Raw genomic sequence first — 25,947 nt, 5'->3', positions numbered from 1 at the left:
GTCCAAGATGCTAAATAACATTATAATGCCTGAATGCTGCATTTTAAACACCAACAGTCATTTGGAGTCCTGACTTTAACTGTTCCTCCAATTTTTTTTCGTTCAACATTTTAAATTAAAATAATGTTTAAAAAGAAATTTGGGGTTGGAATGTAGAAGGTAACGGCTGAAACAACTATTTTAAAAGTATTTGGATGGCTTCAGGTTTGGCCTTGTTAATTGTAAGAGTGAAAACTGACATATTTTCACAAGGTCCAATCGTCAGTAACACATCGAAGAGCCCCCTTCTATCACAGATGGGGGGGGGGAGTTGGTGTTAACGAAAGTTGCTGTTGATATTTACAAATGCAGAACTCACTGAATGTTTACTGGGAGGCTCCTCACTTCCAATTCTCTCAGTTCAATTACTGTTAGGCAGCCTGCTTAGAAAAAGAGTTGAGTTGGGCCGAATCTCAGCCAGTTTTCAGGGTGTTCACTATGACCTGAGCTTGGCTGTCATGGACTGTTCTAAAAATACATTCATGGAGTTAAAGGACAAGTGGAAATAATAAGACTAAGGAGCTGGCAGGAGGGTGTTAGAAGAGACACTGTGCTGTATTGCAGCTGCTGGAGGAGGCGTGTTATGTAAATTAAGTGTTTTAATGATGGAACTAAGAAATGCATGTAGACAATGAACACACATGGTTTGGGGGAGGATTTGGCCTCTCTGCTGAGAGATATTTACACTGCTACAACCTGGAAAAATGTGGGAGTGGAGATGTGACACATAGTTCTTTTCCGACTTTGATTAATGGATTCTCAAATGGAATGCCAAAAGCCCCAACCTCATTTCGGAAAAAAAATGTTTCTTTGTTTCTTCTTTAGTCTAACGTCAACAACTCGTTCCAGCTCAGCTACCCTGGGGGTGAGCACTGTTCCAAACTCTAAACCAACTGTAAGTATGTATCCGATTTGCCAAAGTGGAATATTTGCTTCAACCTGGTGTGGTGTTGATTTGCACACATTCCAGTGTTGATTCATTGACTTCTGTCCCATGCAAATACTGTGGCATATTTATCCAGGGTGCACTGTTTTAATTGGGGTGTGGGACAGGGAGTGGAATGCATGAAGTATAAGTATGAAATATGAAGTATATCACCCAGTTGGATCTTTGTTGGAGTTTAACATTTTGTAGCATTTGGCTAGAACATCTTAGAAAGTGGTGTTGATATTTTAAGAAACCACTTTCTTTATTTGAAATTGTAATCACTAGTTAAGTGAGAAATATCATTTTTTAAAAAAGTAGCTAGTCTTTTTTTTAAAGATCAACTTTTTGTAAAAATCTCCCTTTGACTTGATTTTTGGAGGGAATTTTCCAGTTTTAAATCCATTTCAGAATGTAGGTCTGACAGAGATTTCATTTCATTTCCTGCTAATTGCAGAAGATTGAAAATTGGTCTGTTCAAGTCTGAATGGTATTGCAGATCTTGGGTGTGTCTTAATTTTTCAACCTTCTATTCCCTCAACCTACAGTGAAGGTTATACATTTCCAAACAAACATTCTGTACGAAGTTTCTGTCTATGGTCTGCTGGTTCCCTTTTTAGAAATGTGTTTTAAAATTGTTATTTTAGTAGAATTTATCAGTTTACTCCTTGCGAAATATTTACGTTAACGGTTTGTTGGGTGGAGTGTGTATAATTATAGATGTATGCATTGTGTGTTACTGAAAAATTCCAGTTGATGCAGATTCAAATAGACTAAATTGCACTCTCGCTTGCTGTCTCTCTCGCTGTGTGTCTGTGTGTGTGTAAACACTCTGTTAATATGCATTTTGTGGTCATGCCATTGCCAGTGCCCAAGTACTTGAGCATCAGAAACCTCCGATAGGGAGAAACTTCTCCCATGAGTAGACGGGTCAATTTAAAGTAAGCAGAGGTTTAGAAGGGATTCAAGGATCAACGTTTTCACCCAGATGGTGCTGGTTATCTGCGACTAACTGGTGGTAGAGGCAAGAACCCTCGAGGCAATTGGGAAGTATCGAGCATCTGAAATACCATAGCATTCAAGGTTGCAGACCAAGTTCTGTATAAAGGCATATGAGTACATAGACGCTTAATGACTGGTCAGAACAAAACGGACCAAATGTCCTTTTTCAATGCTGTAAAAACACTGACTCAGTCTGCATATTTACACATACATTCGCATACTTGAGGTGTAATTTACCCACAGCTTCTCTTGCATGATACTTCTGTTAATGGTGGTGAAATTAAAAAAAAGTCCCAGTGTTGCAATCTCATTGAATAAAGTGTTGAGTAAGCTTTTTGAACACATAGCGGTTATCATCACTGTGTAATGGTTGTCATCATCGTCTTCACTTCTAGGACTGATGTGCCACCTGTCAGTCTTAATGTAAGTTTGTGAAATAAGAATGAATGATAAGCAGTTCAAGTACAAAAGATTGAACATCCATGTTTGGTCTTGGGAAAGTGTGGCTTGAACAGTTTCAGTCCTGGAGAGGGAGATGCCCCTACAATGTGCTTTTATCAATATTTGTCAAGAATCAAATGCGCTGTGCTGTGATATAGTGGAATATGGATTTACTTGTGTTTATCCCTAAGCCGCATGCTATTTTCTTAAATCTTTCTACTCCATATTGGGAGCATTAAGCACTGAATGATGGGTGCTGTCTCGTTTGGGGGCACAATAGTGCAATGCAGTGCCTTTTTATAGGTATGACTGAGTGCCTGTTGTACATCTTCTGCAGAATTGTGTCCTGATCTGAAGAATAAATGAAGGGCATCAAACCCCGGCTACTTTTATTTTATACAAAATAAAAATTATGAGTTAATTTAAAGCTGCCTACATTCTGTCAAAGCTTTTTGTCTTGTACTCATCAGGATAAATGAAAGGAAGTAGGGGATTTGCAATGGAAAAGTTTGCTGATTGGTTGGCAGGTAGACTCTAGAAGAGGTGTTGCCATGGAGATTGCACCAAGGAGCTGTTGCTACCACATGTGTATTTTTAATATCAAAAAAGCTGCAATGCCTAGACATGTTCTTTTGGCCTGTAGGAGGAAAAGGTTAGGACCCTGCATATGATTACATACAATGTCTCCTTGGCAACCCCTCGACCAATCAAAGTCAACTTGCCCACCAGCCAACGCCCTTTTAAAATGTAGTAAAATGCTGCACTCCTTGGAATTTCCCATTCTAGCTTCTGTCCTGATAATGCAAGATGAAAATCGAAGTATATTATTAAGTTGGAGAGGATTCACAAGGGATTTAGGGAGTTGCCAGGAATGGAAGGTTTGAGTTATAAGGAGAAACTGGATAGACTGGGACTTTTTTCACTAGAAAATAGGACATTAAGGGGTAACATTTTTAGGGGTCTATTAATGCCTGAGGGGCACAGATAAGGTGAATGGCAGGTATATTGTCTCGAGTGTAGGATTTCAAGTCTAGGGGACTTATTTTTAAGGTGTGAAGAGAACATAGAACGTAGGATATCATAGCGCAATACAGGCCCTTCGGCCCTCAATGTTGCACTGACCTGTGTAACCAATTTGAAGCCCATCTAACCTATACTATTCCATTATCATCCATATGTTTATCCAATGACCATTTAAATTCCCTTAAAGTTGGTGAATCTACTACTGTTGCAGGCAAGGCATTCCATGCCCTTACTACTCTCTGAGTAAAGAACCTACCTCTGACATCGGACCTAATATCCATCACTCCTCAATTTAAAGCTATGTCCCCTCGAGCTGGCCATCACCATCCAAGGAAAAAGGCCCTCACTGTCCACCCTATCTAATCCTCTGATTATCTTGTATGTCTCTATTAAGTCACCTCTTAACCACCCTCTCTCTAATGAAAGCAGCCTCAAGTCCCTAGGCCTTTCCTCATAAAACCTTCCCTCCATACCAGGCAACATCCTGGTAAATCTCCTCTGCACCCTTTCCAAAGCTTCCACACCTTCCTATAATGCGGCGACCAGAACTGTACGCTATACTCACAAGTGTGGCTGCACCAGAGTTTTGTACAGCTGCAACATGACCTCATGGCTCCCAAACTCAATCCCTCTACCAATAGAACCTAACACGCTGTACGCCTTCTTAACAACCCTATCAACCTGGATGGCAACTTTCAAGGATCTATGAATGTGGACACCGAGATCTCTCTGCTCGTCCACACTACCAAGAATTTTACCATTAGCCCAGTACTCTGTATTCCTGTTATTCCTTCTAAAGTGCATCACCTCACACTTGTCCGCATTAAACTCCATTTGCCACCTCTCAGCCCAGCTCTACAGCTTATCTATGTCCCTCTGCAACCTGCAACATCCTTCCACACTATCCACAACTCCACCGACTTTAATGTCATCTGCAAATTTACTAACCCATCCTTTTACGCCATCATCCAGGTCATTTATAAAGATGACAAACAGCAGTGGACCCAAAACAGATCCTTGCAGTACACCACTAGTAACTGGTCTCCAGGTTGAACATTTCCCATCAACCACCACCCTCTGTCCTCTTACAGCTAGCCAATTTTTGATCAAACCGCTAAATCACCCTCAATCCCATGCCTCTGTATTTTCTGCAATAGCCTACCATGGGAAACCTTATCAAACGCTTTACTGAAATCCACATACACCACATCAACTGCTTTAGCCTCATCCACCTGTTTGATCACCTTCTCAAAGAACTCAATCAGGTTTGTGAGGCACGACCTACCCTTCACAGAACCATGCTGACTATCCCTAATCAAATTATTCCTTTCTAGATGATTATAAATCCTATCTGTTATAATCCTTTCCAACAATTTACCCACAACTGAAGTAAGGCTCACAGGTCTATAATTACCAGGGTTGACTCTAGTCCCCTTCTTGAACGAGGGGACAACATTTGCTGTCCTCCAGTCTTCTGGCACTATTCCTGTCGACAAAGCAAAAGGCTCTGCAATCTCATCCCTAGCTTCCCAGATAATCCTAGGATAAATCCCATCTGGCCCAGGAGACTTATCTATTGTCACACTTTCCAGAATTGCTAACGCCTCCTCCTTATGAACCTCAATCCCGTCGAGTCTAATAGCCTGTATCTCAGTATTCTCCTCGACAACACTGTCTTTTTCCTTTGTGAATACTGATGAAAAATGTTCATTTAGCATCTTCCCCCCTCTCTTCGGACTCCAGGCACAACTTCCCACAACTGTCCTTGACTGGCCCTAATCTTACTCTAATCATTCTTTTATTCCTAACATACCTAAAGAAAGCTTTAGGGTGTTCCTTGATCCTACCTGCCAAAGATTTCTCATGTCTCCTCCTGTCTCCTCTTAGCTCTCTCTTTAGGTCCTTCCTGGCTAACTTGTAATTCTCAAGCACCCAAACTGAGCCTCCATGCCTCATCTTTACATGAGCCTCCTTCTTCCTCTTGACAAGAGATTCAACTTCTTTAGTATACCATGGTTCCCTCGCTTGACTTACTTCCTCCCTGCCTGACAGTATTTACTTATCAATGACACGCAGTAGCTGTTCCTTGAACAAGCTGCACGTTTCAATTGTGCCCAGCCCCTGCAATTTCCTTCCCCCATCCTATGCATCCTAAATCTTGACTAATCACCTCATAATTGCCTTTTCCCCAGCTAGAACTCTTGCCCTGCGGTATATACCCATCCCTTTCCATCACTAAAGTAAACATAACTGAATTGTGGTCACTATCACCAAAGTGCTCACGTACCTCCAAATCTAACACCTGGCCTGGTTCATTACCCAGTACCAAATCCAATGTCGCCTCGCCTCTTGTTGGCCTATCTACAGACTGTGTCAGGAAACCCTCCTGAATGATCCGAAGTTCATCCAGCTCCAGCTCCAGTTCCCTAACACAGTTTCCGAGGAGCTGGAGTTGGGGACACTAGTGTTGACCCTTGCCTCCCACATTCTACAGGAGGAGCATGCCCATTCCCACTGTTCTGAATTCCCAAACAGACTATTGGGGAAAAAAAACTAGTAACCTTACCAAGTCGGCGCTCAGAACCTTTTTCTTTGGTTCGAGGAGGAGGATGGGTGGGATACACTACCTAAGTAGTCTTTTGGGTAAAGCAACTGCCCAAATATATTACCTCACTTACTCAGCCGTCCTGTGTCCTCTCCCGCTCAATGTGCGCTCCGACAGTTCACAAGGTAATTTTTAGAGGATTAACTTACTTCCCGACAGCAACCCGGTCCTCGCTCTCACTGCTCCTGCTGCTGCAAAAATGGAGAAAGATCTAAAAAAGATATGAGAGACAGAGTGGTTCTTGTATGGTATGGACTGCCAGATGAAGTGGTGGATGCAAGTACAGTAACAATATTTAAAAGACATTTAGATAAGTAGAAGAATAAAGAAATGGTTGGAGGGATATGGGCTAAGTGCAGGCACATGGGACTAGTTTAGTTTGGGATTGTGCTTGGCGAGGACTGGTCGGACCAAAGGGTCTGTTTCGGTCTGTATGACTATGAAAAGCTTCAACATTTAGTTAGCCACACTCCAGTTCTTACTACCAAGTGACTCGTTGACTCAGTGTTGTGACTCATTCGATGCTAGCATGTGTTGGAATGATAACAGTCCTGCCCAAGATCTTGTTTGATATGTTAGCATTCTGTTAATGTAATTCCTCATTATCTTACAGGAAGCTCGCTGCTGCTTCTGCTTTGTACCAGATGAGGAAGGTAAGCTCCAATCCTCCATTACTTGAGTTTGTAAACCGATAAATTGGGTGTCATTGCTAGAAACACACACAAAGCAGGCAAAATCACAATTGCTTGTCTCTTCTATGACAAACCTGACTTTCAGATCTACTAGAATCAGCAAACACAAAATTGTTGGCTTAATGATTCCAACAATGTGCAGTTTTGCTCCGGCTGCCTCCAGTTGTGGCGATTTTATTTCATCTGGGGACAAGGTGATCAGTATTATCAGGGATTTTAGATTTTATAAGCACATTTCCAGTGATGTTCAGGTGGTAATCTATGGCTGTTCACATCCTCTTTTGTTTGTTTAAATATAAATGATCAGACAAGTTGTGTAATGTTTTATGCTGAGTTAGTGAGAAGGCTTTTCCCCTTCTTTACTCCTTTCTGCTGTTACAATTTTGTCCTACATGCTGCATCTAAAACCAATACAATTTTGAGAGAATTGAGACAAGGACAAGTTTTAGGATCAGTTTTTATTAAATGTTCGGAAACTCTGAAATGCCACAACGATATGATATTGGAAAATGTTTGTTTTTAATATTCATCGACGGCAAAGCTAAGTAACTGGCTGCTTGAGCTAAACAGATTAAGTGGCAAGTAACAGACCGAGCTAAGTAATGCCATCACCTGTCAATCCGATCGAAGCTGTATTTTCCAGCCACATCCAGTCATGTATCACAATGGATGACTATACAACGCACTGGAGGAACAGGTTCCACAAACATCCCTATCCTTGTTGATGGGGAGCCCATCATATCAGTGCAAAAGATGACAAAGTGTGAGGCTGGATGAACACAGCAGGCCAAGCAGCATCTCAGGAGCACAAAAGCTGACGTTTTGGGCCTAGACCCTTCATCAGAGTGGTGATGAAGGATCTAGGCCTGAAACATCATCTTTTGTGCTCCTGAGATGCTGCTTGGCCTGCTGTGCTCATCCAACTCCATCTTGGATTCTCCAGCATCTGCAGTTCCCATTATTTCTACTGCAAAAGATGAGCTTGATTTGTTGGTTGCAGTAACGCTTAGCTCTGTCTGCTGCTGGCGGCGTTTGCTGTTTGCAGAAAAGTAGTCCTGTTTTGTAGCTTCACCAGATTGAGGCTTCATTTTTTATTTATGCCTGTCTCCTGGAATGCCTTCCTTCACTAACCTTCATTGACCAAAGGTAATGATAGAGTGGGGATATGCTCCGTCACACAGTTTGCAGTTTGTACTGGAGTAGGATTCTGCTGATGACCAGTCTGGAGTTAATAGATCTATTCAAAAGTTTGTTGCTTGGGAGCTATCATAGTGTCATAAAACACGATGTAAGGTATTCTCAACTCCTCCGAGGGTGCCTGTACATGGTAATCAGCAGGTTTCCTTGCCAATATTTGAGCTGATGCAATGAGAATTCATGGTGTCCAGATTCAATGTAAGGGGCTCTCAGAGTAACTCTCTCCTGACTGTACACCGTTGTGCCCACCACCTGCTGCTGGGACATGACATACCTGGGGATAATGCTGATTGTGTAAAATAAGATTCTGGAAATGGGAAGTTCTCCCAGTTTTGACACCAGTCTCCAGATGTTGGTAAGGAGGACTTTGCAGGATTAATGGTGCACTGTTGATTGTTGTTTGTTATGTTTCCGTTGTTTAAATTGATTCCAAATGGTCCGTTTGGTTTTGTTCCTTTCTTGAGATTATTTGACAGTTGATAAAACTAGCTTCCTCCATTGCAGAGGGCATTTGGAGCAACTTCCTGACTGAATGGTCTGGAGTCACGTGTAGGCCAGGTTTAATAAATGTAAAGCTCACCAGGCAAAGGTTTCCTTTTTGGAGAATATTCATGAACCAGATAGGGTTTTTATGACAATCAACAATGGTTTCGTGATCACATTAGACATTTTGACCTGTGGATATTTAATGAATTGAAATTTCACCTTCTGCCATGGTAGGATTTGAACCCGGGTCTGCAGCATGTTATTAGCCCACTGACAATATTACTGCACCATCACCTTGCCCCAGACTGTCCCATTCCCTGCCATCAGGAACAGCATAGTGAAGCTTTTCCAATGTGAAATCTAAGTATTCCCCTTGTAAAAAGCAATAGCATTCAGGTTGAAGTCCTTTTTTTTATTATGGTTTTGTTTATAGTTTATTTTGAAAAAGAAACTTATTTGTGTTTCAGTGCCAGCTTTCAGCAGAAATCGCAAACTGCATTGTTTTTAGTTGCTGTTTTCCTTTTAAGAGCTGCAGTTTATCACTGCTGTGTTTAATTAACTAAAGTTTCTTTCACATTGAGCATGCAATGGCAGAATTAGGGATATATAAAACCCTGAAAAGAATCATCTGTTTGACAGATGTGATTTCTGTGTAATTTTTCAAACATGTTTATCAAAAATTAAGCAAAGTCACTTGTATAGCATCTCTTTGCCCACAGGATGTGTGTGATCCTGGCTCCTTTAAGTTGCCGATAAGGTTAAGTGGAGCCACTCCAGGAATTTGGCTCAAAAATATCATTCACAATCAAGAAGTGGTGTGGAATAATTATCTGCTCCATTTTAAAATCTCTCTCCACAGCCTAACTGGATTTTCCCATTTTTTAAAAATCCAGTCACCTTCTGCAACTCTGGGGAGTGAAAGTTTGCAGCCAATAATCTGGCATCACTTTGCAGCTGTGATGTTTGCCCAGAAACTCCAGTTGACACAGAGCTTGTAGTGTACGTTTATGTTCTTTTTGTGAAATCTTGCAATAGTACCAGGTTCCCTCTGAGCTGGCTTGTGGATTGAACAGTAATGGTGGGACCCTCATTCTAAGTTGCCTTTCACAAAGGTGATAGCTCTGTGGTTTCATACAGTGACCTGTCAACTTTCACATAGCAGGTAACTATAAAATCGATGGAGCGGAGAAGGGAATCCAGAAGGTGATCCACAATGAAAACAGCGGCGTTGTGTACAGTTACTCCTTCTTCCACTTCGTCTTTTTTCTTGGCTCCCTGTATGTGATGATGATATTAACAAATTGGTTTCAGTAAGTAAACAGCAACCAATTTCTGTCTAATAAGCCACTGTAAGAGTAGAAGGAAAGACTCCCATTTGTAAAGTATCTAAACCTCAAATCATTTTGCAGGCAGTGAAGCAAAGTAGTGATGGTTTTAATGTAGGGAACACAATGATGCCAATTTGGATTTCCTCTGGTGCTTGCCATGAGGAAATGTTTTCTTAAAAAAAAAAGCAATTGAATGTCTGAATAAATTCGTCTCTTCAGCCAGACTATGTGCATAAATAAATCAATCTGTAACAGCTCCTATTTATACAACTAGGAAAGAAATAGATGAACATCAAAATAATTTATATAACGGTGGAATGAATCAAAGTCTATTGGTGCCTGGGAGCCCTCTGCATGTTGTTTAGTTTTGCTACAAAAGTTGGTGGTCAGCCAAGAAAAGGAACCCTGAGGTTTCTGTACGCATTTTCTTCTCTGCATTGAAGTCTGGATTTGGGCTGTGCTGAAGAATCATGGATCATTTACCCAAAATCATTCCCATTCATGGGGATGAAATGCACTTGGACCTAGAGTAGCGCAGGAATCTGCATTGTGCAGGTTATTACTGGGGGTTGTTGGTAAGCTAATTGGCTGGGTGCAATGCAGAGTAATGCCAACAGTCTGAATCCAGTTCCCCCACTGGATCAAGCTACCATGAATGACTGTCCCCCTCAACCTCTCCCCTTGCCAGAGGTGAGGTGACCCTCCAGTCAATTTTACTTGCCCAGTATTTTAGAAATTTGAAGTTCACTACACTGTAATTTTGAAAGACTGTGATTTGTAGATAAAAATAGAAATTGGTGTGAAATATTTTAGGGTTATGTGATTGATGGATATCAAACGCAGAATCCCACATTTTAAATGGGTGGCCATTCAGCCCAATGCCTGTACTAACTCTGAGCTCCCTATAGTTCTGCCTCCCTGTTCCTTCTGAAGACCCGTACAGGCTTTTTCTTCTGTTGTCCATCAAAAATCAGAAAAACAAAGACTTACTGAGGAAGGAAATATATTTAATAACTGAGAAATAAATTATGATCTTTTTACTTACTTTATTTGCCTTGGGATCTTGGTAGGTGCTCATAATTTTTTTTCCAAAGCTTAGCAAAAGAACTATTTTCCCCATCTTCCCTGTGTCATGCAGGGTCAAAGTCTAAAGAGTTGGTTGCTGACAGTGTGAATATGTTGGTTATTCTCCAAACTTCCCAAGAGTCTAGAAAGTTCCTTGTGGATTGGCAACCTGCGAATGAGATAAAATGCTTCTATTTAAGAAAGGAGGGAGGCAGAAAGTGTGAAACTATAGGACAATTAGTCTATCTTCAAAACATTGACAACATATTGTAACAATTTCTCAAGGAGGCAGTAGCAAGACATTTAGAAAATCATAACACAGGCAGAGTCAACATGGTTTATGAAAGAGAAAATATGATTAGAGTCCTTTTTGAGAATGTAACAGCTGAAATAAAGGAGAGACAGTAGGCGTAGTACTCTTTGGATTTCCAAAAGACGAGGTGTAATATGAAAACTTAGCTTGTGCACTAAGATCTCATGATGTTGGAAGTAACATGGTCAGAGGATTTGCTGACTGATAGGAAAGAAAGTCAGAATAAAGGGTCAATTTCAAGTTGACAAACTAGTGGAGGCCACGGGGATAAAATTGATGTTTGCAATATGTATTAATTACTTGAAATTTACTGCTGTTATAAGAAACAGTCTTGAGAAGATGGTTGAATTTTAAATAATGAACACCAATGAAACACAGCCATCTGTATTTTTAATTTTCACTGTATCTGAAGGAAGGAACTATTCTGAGAATTTATCGTACTGCCTAATAAACCATGTAATTAATAGCTAATTTACTTGTTCTAACTTTCTTCAAAGATGATGCCTATTTTAAAATTCAATTCAGTCATGTTTCTGTGTTCACAGGTATCATGAAGTTAATTTAGAAAACTTGTTTGAGCCTCAGAACGTCTCTACCCTCTGGATTAAGATGGCTTCCTGTTGGCTGTGTATCTTGTTGTTTTTATGGACCCTCATTGCTCCCATGTGTTGTCCAGGCCGTGAATTTTCAGTCTGATTTTGGTTTTACTTTCCCCAGTACTCCAGTTTTCTACGTCCCTCTTTCATCTGCTCTAGTCATGTTAAATACCTTTTTTACCCATCTTGTTGCATCGTAGCTGAGCTATTGACTTGTTTTTAGTGTACTGTAATAGTCCCTGTCTAGAAACAATCTCTTCTATGTCAGTTATATTTCTACAAGTTTCTATAGAGATAGCATTTAGGAGTGGGGTTTGTCATCCTCATCGGTAATTCTTAAGTTTGGAAAACATGCAATGTTGGTTAGATCTAGCAGTTCAAGTGGCAGGGCCAGTGGGATATGAGGATGAGTGATTATGAATGTTACATAGAACAGGAGTTCTGAAAATTCATGGGAATAATGCTGGATGTTATTTGTATTGAAACTGCATCGGAAAGATCAGTAATTACACGTTATTGTTCAAATCACAGTACCACATTATGTATAGATAGAAATGTTATGTACACTGACATACAAAGTAACCTAAAGGTTTAAGAAGGGCCTTAATTAAATTGCAGTCTAAGAAGTTATCACTGGATTTGTATCTGTCCCAATTTACACTGATGTTATTTGTCTATAAGTCTGGGTAAGAGTGGCTCTGATTCTACACCCTGGCAACTTCTAGACTGCAATGGAAACCTGAAAGTTCTTAGTAATAACAAAAATGTAAAATATCAATTCTTTCCATTCGAATATTGTCAATGTGATGTAGTCTGGAGTAAACTGGTAGGGATTTTTACGAGTAGGGATGTGTAAATTGCTCAGTATACATATAGACAAAATGTGAAATTCTTATTCAAGGATCAATTTAAATCTAATGCAAGTGTCTCCCCGATTTCTGAATTTCATTGTCTACCTCTCTCCACCCACACACCCACCCCATGTGCTAATGATTTTGTTTATTGCTCACTAAGAAGTGAAACCATTTAAGATAATTGCATCAGAACCATGTGGTCATGTTCCATTTGTGTTACAACTGGGATCAAAACATTTTGGCTTGATGTACCACAACCTGCCAACGAGAGTGAACTGAAAAGATGATGTCTGTTGAAAAATGTTAAGGTGCTAGGGTCAAATTAGAAAGTTGCACCTCCTATGATAAGTTAACATACAAAGAAATGGAAAAGGGTTGATTGAATGAGGTGTTTTGATGCGGGTATTAGTACATATTTATTTAACTTGAAAGGTTTTTTAATATAGTATTTGCAGAAATTTCTAGCATAATGCAAAACAAAGTAAGTTAGTGTTATAATAGCCATGTTGGCATAGAAAACTAAACCTGGTAAACAGCATGGCTGTAAACCTATTGGAGTGAAGTGTTTATGCTGCCTTTTTACCAAACGCTAGTCACAGTTTAGGCAAATGTTTTCTTCCATTTTAGCCAAGCAGTAACTGTTTTAGTGTGAAAATCTATTCTGATCTCTGACAGGCCAAATAAAGAAGCAGCCCACCTTAAATCCCTTTAGGCATTACAAAGTCAGATTGACATTGAGAATGCTTATACTCTCCGCCTTTTGCCACAGTGAACAAGTTTTAAAAGTTCAAAATATGTGATTGTGCCATTTGTTGCCTGGTTTCAGGAAGTAAAGGAAATCACATTTAATCATGTGGAATAATACACAAGGTTAGGATTTTCTACTTCATACAGGAACTGTGCAAAGTCAAGCTGTATTTCGTAGAACTTCTTTTTTTTTGCACAGAAACCTGCACAAGCAATCCACCCAAGCATTGGACATGCTGACACTGAGAACTGAAACCGAGCATGTAATTGATGGTTGAGTCTTGTTCTGTCCTCAGTCCTGTGGGGCAATGGGGTTTAAAATGTCTTATGATGTTCCTAGGATAAAGCTAAACATCTTTACTTACCTCAGTAATATCATATCAGCTTTATTGCCTGGTAGTAATTGTTCCACGGAGTTCTTTTCTTCCACTCCTAGTGAGAGTAAGCTTGAAGTGAAGAAGTTAACTGCAGCTGTTCCTAAAGCACATCGACAATCAAATGTCCAATCAATGATCTGCTCACATGCCATGTTAACACAAAAGCAGAGCTGGCGATTTACATTTTCAACTTTACACTTTCAACTTTACATATGTTAGAAGTCAAAACCTTACGGCAACTTGTTTTTAACATATAAAAGCAATTTGTTGCTGTACGTGGGTGGTTGGTACATATAAATGACTGCAGCAGAGTGCAGAGTGCTTCTGTGCACTGGAGTCTTCCTACAGTGTTCCATACGAAGATAGCAAAAATATCTGACTCATTCATCTTTTAAGGTATGCGGTACATTTTGAGAGGAATCGATTAATGACATGAATTTAGAGGTTTAGAGGTTGCACCTTTTCTTGTTTCTCAAAGTAGGAGAATGATAAATGAGTTTAGATCAAAACTGCAAGCAGCTTTTGTAGTTTTTGCTCACTGCAGTTGAATGCTGGAAACTCAAATATATGAAAGCATTGCTTTAAAATTATGTGTGCTGAAGTACAGGCTGCATTCAGACTACTTGGTTAACCCCTCTTCTGGGTTCCAAGATAAATGTAGTCTTTCTTGATTGATAATTTCTCCTTTCATTTGGTACGAATGTTGTTGCTGATGGAGTGTGATTTGCGGTGGATATTGAACTAGTTTCCTAAGAGTTTTTATTCCTACACTGGTGCTAAAGATGGGCCTGCCTTTCCAACTGGGCTTCACACTTTCATATGGTGGACTATTTTACATCTCCATGCCTCAGATATTCTGCAAAGTGCCTCATTTGGCACCCAGTGTCTAAGATTTAAGTGATAATAGGAACTGCCAATGCTGGAGCATCTGAAATAACACGGGTGTAATGCTGGATGAACACAGCAGGCCAAGCAGCATCAGAGGAGCAGGAAAGCTGACGTTCCGGGTCTGGACCCTGCTTCAGAAAAAGAAGGGCCCAGACCCGAAACGTCAGCTTTCCTGCTTCTCTGATGCTGTTTGGCTTGCTGTGTTCATCCAGCTCTACACCTGTTATCTCAGATTTGAGTAACATTTTACCATAAACACTTGTTCGAGGTAATGTTGCCTGATTTTTGTCTCCAACCTTTTGCCTGTTCCAAACAAGGACAAAAATCTTGGACTTTAGCATTCAAGATTTGTCAAGGGCAACTGGTACTACTTAAAGCTGTGCAAAATCTTTGTTCAAACATTCAAGGTGGTTTTCTAATGGGGGTACTTCTCATTATTGCAATCTTTTGATATGACTTTGTTGTAGCAGTTGTTTTGTTATTTGTGCCAGTCATTTTTGTAATATGGATTGCTTATTGTCAGGTATTTAATCCTTAAAATTGGCTATGCTAATTTAAGGTGGAAGCTTTATTTATATAGTTCCTGAATTGCTGATACTTGGATATACAGCTTAGCGGCAGGGGAGAAGATTGAGTTTTCTCAACTATGGGTTATATATCTTGAGTAAATTTTGCTAAATAGTCTCATTAAATTCTTTAATTATTTTGCAATGTATTCTTGGTTGTACAATGTAAAGTTCTACCTTTTAAAATGTTTTTATAAAGATTGTATGTTAATTTTTCAATTTTTAATGTAATATTGCTTTACTGACTTTATATTCTTAAGTGCACATTGTGTTTTTATTAAAATTCAACAAATTGGAGATTTTTCTGAAACTTTGTATGTCTTAATCAAATACAATTCCATTGTTACACTAACTTAGAAATGTTTTCCTTCAATTATTTTAATAAAATTGCATGAACTTGCGTGAAAGAGGAAAAAAAAGTCTTGCATTTATAGACCACCTTTCTCAGAATTTATGAAGGCATCAGTGCACACCCACAGATAGCAATTAAATAAATGGGCAGATTATCTGGTGTAGATATTCATTGAGGAATACGTTTTGGCTGTACACATGGTCCTGTTTGATGGATCATCTGACTGTCCTCTCAGTGCAGCAGTTGTGTCAGATTTAACAGATAATAGTCTAAAACCTCAAAGAGGGAGAATGAGCCTACATCAGTCTGACCCAGAATGAAAGTACTGCCAATGAGGCATGCCATTGAGTGTTCTGCTTTTTTAAAAAAAAATGAAATCATTAAGTTTATACTCTGCTCTGCTCTGCTGTGCGCTGTGGATTGGTTTCCATGATGACTTGAAGGAATCGCCCATTTCTGTTGCTCACTCTTGTCTCCGTTCACTAGGTTGATTTGTGTGATGATTACAATGCTCCTAATGGAATAAAGCATTCTCCAGTTTTCAATGTAGCTCTGTGTCTGGTCAGATCTACTGGCTTTTGGATGACATTTCAAACCAAAATCTATCTTCTTCCTAATAAAGATCCTCATCTATTGGAGAGGAGGTGTGGCTGGATGAAAATAGGACAGTCTGATACTTTCAGTTTAAAACCATAGAAAGGTGAAGTTTTGTCTACAGTGTCCCAACAAACACTTGCAGGACAGACATAGCATAGGCTTAGATACAAATTAAAACTCCCTCTCCATTTTACATATAGAACACTCCAGGACATGTACTACATAGGGTGAGACACAGATTAAAGCATACTAGCCTCTTCCATAAACCCAGGCCACATTCAGCATGGGGTTAGATATTGAATAAATCAACTTCTAGCGAGTTTTGAGAAGATTTGTAGCTCAGGTTGAGGTTCTGGATGCGAGCATGGCATTCCAACCAGAACTCCGTCAACAAACACATTGATTTGGAGCCCATCTACCACCCGCTGAGAAAAAGAACAGGAAATGACATCACAAACCCAAGGAAACCTAAACAGATAAATAGAAAGCGGGATGTAACACCAGTGCTTCACCGGAGGCTCACTGGTGATGTTACCTAGAATGGTGACGGATTGTCTGGGAATGAACCTTCCAGCTCAGTGAACCAGCTTACATCCAGAACAAATAAAGACCCACGCTTTTGTGGACCGAGAAGAAGAGTGTGACTGTGTTGGAGGTGGAAGGAAGATGTCGGGTTGGCTGTGCACCCTTGCAACTGGTGGATCTTAACGCTGGCTTCGGCCTAACGCTGGTTCAGGGGAGCAGCCAACCTGCAATGATGGCTGCGGCGAGTGCTCATGCCCCGGGTCAGGGGGTCCGGAACACCATCCGTGTTTCTGTGAAGAAGGTGGATGAAGGTGCACCTGTGGACCGCACCTTCTTCATGAAGAGGGTCCTGTTGGACTGTTGTGGGTTCGCTGCTGCGGACATTTACTGCCTACAGGATTTCCCCGGAGGAGGTTTTTGCGACGTGACCTTCAGGAGTGCCAAGCTTTGCGAGCGCTTCCTGGAGGTTTTCAAGGAGAAAGGAGGTGAGGGCCCCCTCTCTGTATTGACTGCTGTCCCGCTGTTCGTGATGCCAGCACAGAGGAGCCGTATGGTGACTGTACACATGTACAACCGGCATGTGCCAGCAGCTGATGTCCTGACCTTCCTCGGAAGGTACGTGAAGGTAGAAGGGGACCTAACCAACATCATGGACCCCTTCGGGATCTGGACCAGTAAGAGGCAGGTCAGGGTGACGCTGAGGACGGGCTCGGACGGGAACATCGTACACCCACCGTCCAGCTTCATGATCGGCAGGAGCAAGGGCTACCTGACCTACGCAGGGCAACCTAAAGTCTGCCATGCCTGTGGTAGGTCAGGTCACGTGACAGCCGACTGCAAAGCCACCATCTGCAGGAACTGCAGGGAGGAGGGACACCTTGCAAAGGATTGCCCACAAGAAAAAAGCTGCAACCTTTTGCGGGGAAGTGGGCCACCTCTATAGGGCATGCCTGCGGTGGGGGACCACCTACGCCCAGGTCGCCGGCAGGGGTAATTGAGGGCAAGCCCCCCGGAGGAGAGGAAGGCACCAGGGCCCTGCAAGGAACCCCTAATGTGTAGGAGGGCCAGGTCGTGCAGGAGGGCCCAGCCCCGCAGGATGGACCCGAGGCCAGCAAAGCACCCCTGCAGGATCCACTCCCCCACCCCCGACAACCCGGTGTCGATGGAGGAGGCAACAGGTGACCCAGGGGAGTGGACGACGCTCCGGAAAGCGAGGAGGAAGGCGCGCCGGCGGGCCTGGGCACCACAACCATCAGACGGGAAGAGGCAGCTACGGGGGGGCTATAAGAGCTCCTCTGACGAGGAGGATTCAGAGAGGGCCCACCCAAAGCAGAAGTTAAAGATCTCAAGGGAGAAGGAAAGCAGCATCCCGCTTCCAGGGGACGGGAGGCGCCCTGAGGCTCCCTCCGACACCCAGCCACGTGCCGCTGCGTCCCTGGAGGGCCCCCCGGAACTTCCAGGTGGGAAGGAGGAAACAGCGTGTCCCCAGCCTGACCCAGAGCCGGACTCTCCTGCCTCCGTACCCCCGTTGGGGGGATGCCACCCGGAAGGCAGCACGGACGGTTTCCTGAGCCCGGAGAGTGTCCAGCAGTTAGCCCGGGCAATGGGCATGAAGGGACAGATGGAGGGGCTGGACCTTGGACTTGGGGAGGGTACTGTGGTCACTGCCCACAATGGGGGTACGAATTGCGAGCATTAATGTGCGCAGCGTCAAGTCCACCGCAAGATGTGTGTCCACGTTGGCCTACCTGGCCACCGTCAAGGCGGACCTCCTGTTTCGGCAGGAGTGTGGGATACCGCACCTCGGCAGGTACGGGAAATGGTCCGGCGCCTGGACCTGTGGGCGATCTGGTCGGGGGGTAACGACTGTCGGTCCTTGGGCCTGGCTATTCTCCTGGGGGGGGCGCAACTTCATCATCTCTCAAGTTCAGGAGGTGGTGGGGGGATGCCTCCTAGTGGCTGATGTCACCTACAGGAACGCTCCCATGAGGCTGATCAATGTGTACGCCCCAGCGGTATGGAGTGAGCGGTTGGCCGTCCCTGCTGGCTACGTCCAGGCCGGTCATCCTAGGCGGAGACTTCAACTGCATCATTGATCCGGCGTGGGGACGGGAGGACGGGGGCGGGAGTCAACTGGACGTCACGTCCAGATTCCTGATGGGCACGGGGCACAGTGAAGGACGCCAATCTGCTTGACGTCTTCAGCAGCCCCGCAGACGGAGCGCAGCAGAGATAGACCCGTCTGGCTGCGACCAGGTGTATCTGCTCAAGGATAGACTTCCTGTTTGTGTCATGGGTGTTCTCGGTCAGTTCCACCGGCGTCGAGTTGGTGTTCTTCTCTGACCACTGCCTCCTGCTGGCCGACTGTCACTTACAGTGACCACCAGCGGGCCGGCAAGGGGACATGGAAGCTCAACACAACTCTGTTGACCCCAGAGAACGTCGAGGAGCTTAAGAGGGAGTACACTGGTTGGAGAACAGTGAAACCCCTCTTTGAGTCTCCAGGCGACTGGTGGGAGACGGTGAAGGAGAACATCAAGAGGTTCTTTGTCCTCCAGGGTGTTCGGAAGGCGAGAGAGATGCGGGGAAAGCTGTTGCAACTCCAGAAAAGGGTGCAGAACCTGCTCCTTCTGCAGTTGATGGGGGTCGATGTCACGGAGGACCTCCGTGAGGTGAGGGACCAGCGAGCCTCGCTCTTCGCCGCGGAGGCCTCCAGGATAATCTTCCGGTCCAGGGTCCGCTCCGTGGAGCAGAGCAAGACGTGCTTGCGTTTCTTCTTTCAGAAGTTGCACAAAGAGAGCTCTGTGCTTAGCCGGTTGAAGGAGGACGACGGCTCGGTGACGTCGTCTCGGCCCGACATTTTGAGGATCAGCAGATCCTCCTATGCCGGACTGTATGATGCGAAGCCCGTGGACAACACAGCCTCTGAGTCGTTCCTGTCACCTTTCACGGAGGTCTTAGACGACGGCACGAGGGAGTAGCTGGACCGGCCGATATCGCTGGACGAGCCGACCAGAGCCCTCAAGTCCTTGGAGAGGAATAAGACTCCCGGGAGCGACGGCTTACCGGTCGAGCTGTATTCCGCTCTGTGGGACCTGGTCGGCCAGGACCTGCTGGGGTGTACAATAGTGCGCTTCGGGCGGGGGAAATGTGCAAGTCCGTGAGGAAGGGCATCATCATCCTCATTTACAAGAGGAAGGGGAAGAGGGAAGAAATTAAGAATTGGCGTCCCATTTCACTATTGAACGTGGACTACAAAATCCTGGCCAAGGTCATAGCCAACTAGGTCAGGTCTGTCCTGGAGTCGGTGATTCACCCTGACCAAACCTGTGCTGTGCCGGGCAGGAAGATCGCTGAGAGCCTCGCGCTCATCAGGGATACGATCGCCTACGTGCAGGACAGGCGTGTGGACACCTGCATTGTCAGCCTGGACCAGGAGAAGGCCTTCGACAGGGTCTCTCACACTTACATGAGGGACGTCCTTTCCAAATTGGGGTTCGGGGAGGGTATCCGCAATTGGATCCGGCTGCTCTACACCAACAGCGTTAGCACAGTCTCGATCAATGGGTGGGAATCGGACAGTTTTCCCGTCAGATCTGGAGTCAGGCAGGGCTGCCCGCTCTCTCCTGCCTTGTTCGTGTGCTTTGTGGAGCCCTTTGCCACATCCATCAGGAAGGACGTGAGCCTGAAGGGCGTGACTATCCCAGGCAGCGGAGGCCTTCAGGTCAAGACCTCCCCGTACACGGATGATGTCGCCGTCTTCTGCACCGATGGTCGGTCGGTGAGTAGGCTGTTGGCACCCGAGGCCAGTTCAAACTGGCCGCAGATGTCCAAAGTCGATAGGGGTAAGAGCGAGGCCATGTTCTTTGGGAACTGGTACGACCGCTCCTTCATCCCCTTCACCATCAGGACAGACTACCTGAAGGTGCTGGGTGTTTGGTGCAGTAAGACTTGGATGGAGTGTATCACCAAACCGAAGCAGAAGCTCGGCAGGTGGACGCTCCGGTCCCTCTCCATCGCGGGTAAGAACCTGGTTGTCAGGTGCGACGGGCTTTCAGTACTGTTGTATGTGGCGCAGGCCTGGCCTATTCCCTGGACCTGCGCCGCTGCGGTCACCCGGACCATCTTCCACTTCATTTGGGGGTTGAGGATGGACCAGGTCTGCAGGGACACCATGTACAAAGACCTGGAAATGGGGGAAAGGGCGTACCGAACGCCACCCTCGCCCTGACGGCTACCTTTGTGTGCGGCTGCATCAAGCTGTGCGTAGATCCTCAGTACGCAAACACCAAGTGTCACTACTTACTGAGGTTCTACCTGTCCCTGGTGTTGCGAAGGATGGGCCTGGCCTCTTTGCCGCGGAACACTCCGAGTAGTTGGACCGTCCCGTCCCACCTGTCCTTCGTGGAGAAATTTTTGAAAGGAAACACCTTTGACCACAAGGCCGTCAGGCAGTGGTCAGCACGTAGTATCCTCAGGACCCTTCGGGAAAAGGAGAGGGTGGATCCCGTCGTGTGGTTCCCCATGCAGACTGCCAAAGTTGTTTGGCAGAATGCCTCATCGCCAGAACTTTCAAACAAGCACAAGGACATTGCTTGGCTGGCGATGAGAGGGGCTCTGCCAGTGAGATCCTTTATGCATGCCCGGAATTTATGCGCCACCGCACACTGCCCTAGATGCGGCTGCGGGGTTGAGGGGTGGGGGGGACGAGACTGTCGATCACCTCCTTCTGGATTGTGCCTATGTGCAGGAGGTCTGGAGGGGAATGCAGTGGTATTTGTCGAGGTTCGTCCCAAGCAGCTCTGTGACGCGCGAGTCCGTGCTCTACGGGCTGTTTCCCAGGATGCACACCGAGACCAACGTCAACTGCGCCTGGAGGACCATCAATGCGGTGAAAGACACTCTTTGGTCTGCCAGCTGAAAGAACTGACCCCGACTGAGTGTTGCAGACTGGCGCACTCCAAGGTCCAGGACTACGTGCTGAGGGACGTGCTAAAGCTTGGGGCAGCCGCCGCTAAGGCGCGGTGGGGAAAGACCACCATATGAAACCCCTCGTCCAGAATAGAAAAAAGGGCCCTATCTGGTAACTGGGCCCAGCTGGCGCCTTCCCCAACTGGTCAGGGGGCCAACTGGGGCTGTGCGGGGAGACGACTGCCGGGGTATTTGCTTTTTTTTTTCTTTTTTGTTTTGTTTTTTTCCTTTAGTTGGTGTACGTACCCCCGGGTAACCTGGAGCAGCTTGCATGACTGGGTAGGTGTATAAATATGTTTTATTTTTTGTACATCTTATGAATAAAGTATATTTTTACAAATTTAAAAAAAAGTGATGGAATGTCTGAAAACGAACCTTCCAGCTCAGCGAGGAGACTCACATCCATAAATCAACCTCTACATTGTCCTACATAAAATGCTCCCAGGTCAGGTAAAGTACAGCATTAGATATAGAATATATCTCACTGCACTGTCGCCATCAAACACTCAAGATAGGTACTACATGGGGTTAGATACAGAATAAAGCTCACTCTTTTAAACACTCCAGGAGAAGCATAGAACATAGAAAAGTACAGCACAGTACAGGCCTTTCTGCCCACGATGTTGTGCCGTGGAATAGTCTTAATCCAAAAATAAAATGGCCTAACCTACATTCCCCTCAATTCACTGCTGTCCATGTGCATGTCCAGCAGTCGCTTATATGTCACTAATTACTCTGCTTCCATGACTACCACTGGCAAAGCATTCCATGCGCCCACAACTCTCTGGGTGAAGCATGGGGTCTGATATTTCTCTAAAGTTAATCTCTTAACTAATATCGCCACAGTAGACTACCTGATGATATTTTGGGTACAACAGTGCTCTGGAATCAGAGATAATCAGAGAAGGTTGTGTGTTCTCAAGGTGGTTAGCTCCCGTTGTATCACAAACTAGCAGTCAGCAATGGGACTCAACAGTGAGGGTTGAATTCCCACACTGGCTGAGCTCATTGTGAAGGTTCTGTCTTTTCTTATCTTCACAGAGATGTCAGGATCCTCTGGTTAAACTTGCTACCGTTCGTCTCTCGCTAATGGAATGCTAGGCTGTTGTCACTTTAGACCATAACACATAGGAGTGGAAGTAAGGCCATTCGGCCCATCGAGTCCACTCTGCCATTTAATCGTGGCTGATGGGCATTTCAACTCCACTTACCCGCACACTCTCTTTTTCTAAGCTGAAAAGTCACACTTGCCTGAGAAACACTGGTGGATTCTAATTCTTTTTATTTAGAAGGAGATATTTAGTGATTTGTAAGTTAGGGGGAGCAGGAGATGGTTCCTGAATAGGCTCTGTGTGGGGCCAAGCTTGATGGAAAAGAAGACTTGCTTTGTTATTCGATATTTTGTATGACAATCTGTTGGGAAATGTTATTACACAACTCTGGAGCAGACATGGTTCAGGGGTAGACAGCACTGCTCTGCCATACAACCACCTTGTGTTGATATATGCTTCGTAGACTAAAGCTTTACAGAATTATAATAACGATATCGGCCAATTTCACAATGAAGAGTAATTCAATTAGCTTACATGTTAAAAGGTATTGGCTAAACTTTTACTGTAAATGGATGTAAATAACCCTTATAGCATTTACCTTCATCTTAATTGGTTGAATAAACGATTCTGCTTCATGTTTTTGTCCTTTGTCTTGCAAGATGTATTGGTCTAAATAGAGGTGACAGGTGTCTCACCCATTGACTCGGGAAGCTTGCCTTGACTGAAAACAACAAATACTGGAGAACACAGCAAGTCAGTCAACATCCATAGAGAGAAAGCAATGTTTTGAGTCTAGATAACTCTTCAAAGATGAAGTGAACGGGCCTGCCTTGCCTCCTGCCACCTATTAGGCAGTGAACTGGCCAATAGTGAGCTCTCCCCAGCATTGAGATCTCTGATATTGGGAAGTCCACTAGCCAGAGCCTGGCAGCTCCTGATTGATAGCCAAGGGAGGCAGTGACTACTGCCCATACTATACCTCCCCATGGCTGAGAATTGGCACAGATTGAATCATTGTTGTGTGGTGGCAGGACCAACATCGAGGGCAATGGGCTTTGCGTTTAACAACCCCTCATCCCTCCCAATAGCTGGTCCCTTCATCAGGCACTGAGTGACCACGAACCGAGCAGCATTTGCTTCCTGCACTTAACAGCACATGGAGAGAGTTGAAGATTGGTAATACATAGACTTCATAAAATAATGCAGAGAGTGGCATGATTGCTCAGCGGTTAGCACTGTTGCCTTTCAGAGTCAGAGACCCGAATTCAGTTCCAGCTGCAGATGACTATTTGTGGAGTTTTCACATTCTTCCTGTGTCTGCATTTCCTCTGGGTGCTCCAGTTTTCTCCCAGAGTCCAAAAATGTGCAGGTTAGGTGGATTAGCTGTGCTACATTGCCCATGGTGTCTAGGGATTTGCAGGTTAGTTGGATTAGCCATGGGAAATACAGGATTACACAGATTGGGGAGTGGTGGAGTTTGTAAGTCTGAGTGGGATGCTTTTCAGAGAGCCTGTATGGACTTGTTGGGCTGAATGGCCTGTTCCAAACTGTAGAGATTCTACAGTTCTACGAGAATGGTTTACGCAGTCTCTTGCCAATGAAGAGAGCGTGGTGAACCCTCAAATAACCATGCAGAGAGATGGAGGCAAGATTTCATAAATTAGCGTGGAGAGAGGAGATGCTTCATAAAACAGTATGGAGAGAGAGGTGAGACTTTATAAATGCATGAAGAAAGAGATGCAATTCCACATAATAGCACATCATAAGATAGTTGATAAAATAGTGCTGACCAAGTGGCGAGCCTTCATAAAACAGAGAGACAGTGCATAAAACAGAATAGAGAGATACATGAAGGTCCATCTTGGACATAGCCATAAGCCTTCATATGTCAGGGTGGAGAGGGGTTTTAATAAAGCAGCACAGAGACAGGCAAGAGTTCAAACAAAAAGCACAGCAAGGTGAGAATTTATAAAACAGAATAGAGAAAGAGGCAAAGGTACACACAACAGCAGCAAGAGCGAGGCAATGCTTCATTAAACAGCAGAGAAAAGAGAAACTGTGTAAGACAAGGCAGAGAATGAGGTAACACAGTGTGGGGCTGGAGGAACACAGCAGGCCAGGCAGCATCAGAGGAGGGGGAAAGCTAACATTTTGGGTTGGGACCCTTCTTCAGAAATCAGAAATTCAGAAAGGCAGAATGAAGCAAACTGTTGTTGACAAGGGAAGTCAGGGAAGCATAAAAGCTAAAAAACCGAGCATACAATGTGATAATGGGAACTGCAGATGCTGGAGAATCCAAGATAATAAAATGTGAGGCTGGATGAACACAGCAGGCCAAGCAGCATCTCAGGAGCACAAAAGCTGACGTTTCGGGCCGAGACCCTTCATCAGAGAGGGGGATGGGGAGAGAGTTCTGGAATAAATAGGGAGAGAGGGGGAGGCGGACCGAAGATTGAGAGAAAAGAAGATAGGTGGGGAGGAGAGTATAGGTGGGGAGGTAGGGAGGGGATAGGTCAGTCCAGGGAAGACGGAAAGGTCAAGGAGGTAGGATGAGGTTAGTAGGTAGGAGATGGAGGTGCGGCTTGGGGTGGGAAGAAGGGATGGGTGAGAGGAAGAACAGGTTAGGGAGGCAGAGACTGGTTGGACTGGTTTTGGGATGCAGTGGGGGGAGGGGAAGAGCTGGGCTGGTTGTGTGGTGCAGTGGGGGGAGGGGACGAACTGGGCTGGTTTTGGGATGCGGTGGGGGAAGGGGAGATTTTGAAGCTGGTGAAGTCCACATTGATACCATTGGGCTGCAGGGTACCCAAGCGGAATATGAGTTGCTGTTCCTGCAACCTTCGGGTGGCGTCATTGTGGCACTGCAGGAGGCCCATGATGGACATGTCATCTAAAGAATGGGAGTTGAAATGGTTTGCGACTGGGAGGTGCAGTTGTTTATTGCGAACCGAGCGGAGGTGTTCTGCAAAGCGGTCCCCAAGCTTCCGCTTGGTTTCCCCATTGTAGAGGAAGCCACACCGGGTACAGTGGATGCAGTATACCACATTGGCAGATGTGCAGGTGAACCTCTGCTTAATATGGAAAGTCATCTTGGGGCCTGGGATAGGGGTGAGGGAGGAGGTGTGGGGGCAAGTGTAGCATTTCCTGCGGTTGCAGGGGAAGGTGCCGGGTGTGGTGGGGTTGGAGAGCAGTGTGGAGCGAACAAGGGAGTCACAGAGAGAGTGTCTCTCCGGAAAGCAGACAATGGTGGGGATGGGAAAATGTCTCGGGTGGTGGGGTCGGATTGTAGATGGCGGAAGTGTCGGAGGA

The 25,947-nt window shown here is 44.6% G+C and overlaps 1 protein-coding gene across 2 annotated transcripts in view; it reads left to right on the top strand.

Moving 5' to 3' along the window:
- The window catches only part of serinc5 (serine incorporator 5), a 67,297-nt gene extending 52,626 nt beyond the window's left edge, over nt 1-14,671 (top strand). Inside the window, exons 9-12 of one of the 2 annotated variants that reach the window (XM_048527479.2) lie at nt 865-934; nt 6,649-6,688; nt 9,573-9,720; nt 11,662-14,671. In XM_048527479.2, the coding sequence (XP_048383436.1) occupies nt 865-934; nt 6,649-6,688; nt 9,573-9,720; nt 11,662-11,812 (409 nt within the window). In that variant the 3' untranslated portion in view covers nt 11,813-14,671. Of the gene's footprint in view, nt 1-864; nt 935-6,648; nt 6,689-9,569; nt 9,721-11,661 lie in introns of both variants that reach the window. The other variant, XM_048527478.2, reaches the window with a different exon arrangement.
- The last annotated feature ends 11,276 nt before the right edge of the window (nt 14,672-25,947 follow it).

The sequence above is a fragment of the Stegostoma tigrinum genome, chromosome 3 (assembly GCF_030684315.1).
Source record: "Stegostoma tigrinum isolate sSteTig4 chromosome 3, sSteTig4.hap1, whole genome shotgun sequence".
NCBI classification, from domain to species: domain Eukaryota; kingdom Metazoa; phylum Chordata; class Chondrichthyes; order Orectolobiformes; family Stegostomatidae; genus Stegostoma; species Stegostoma tigrinum.
This window is presented reverse-complemented; position numbering and strand designations above follow the sequence as displayed.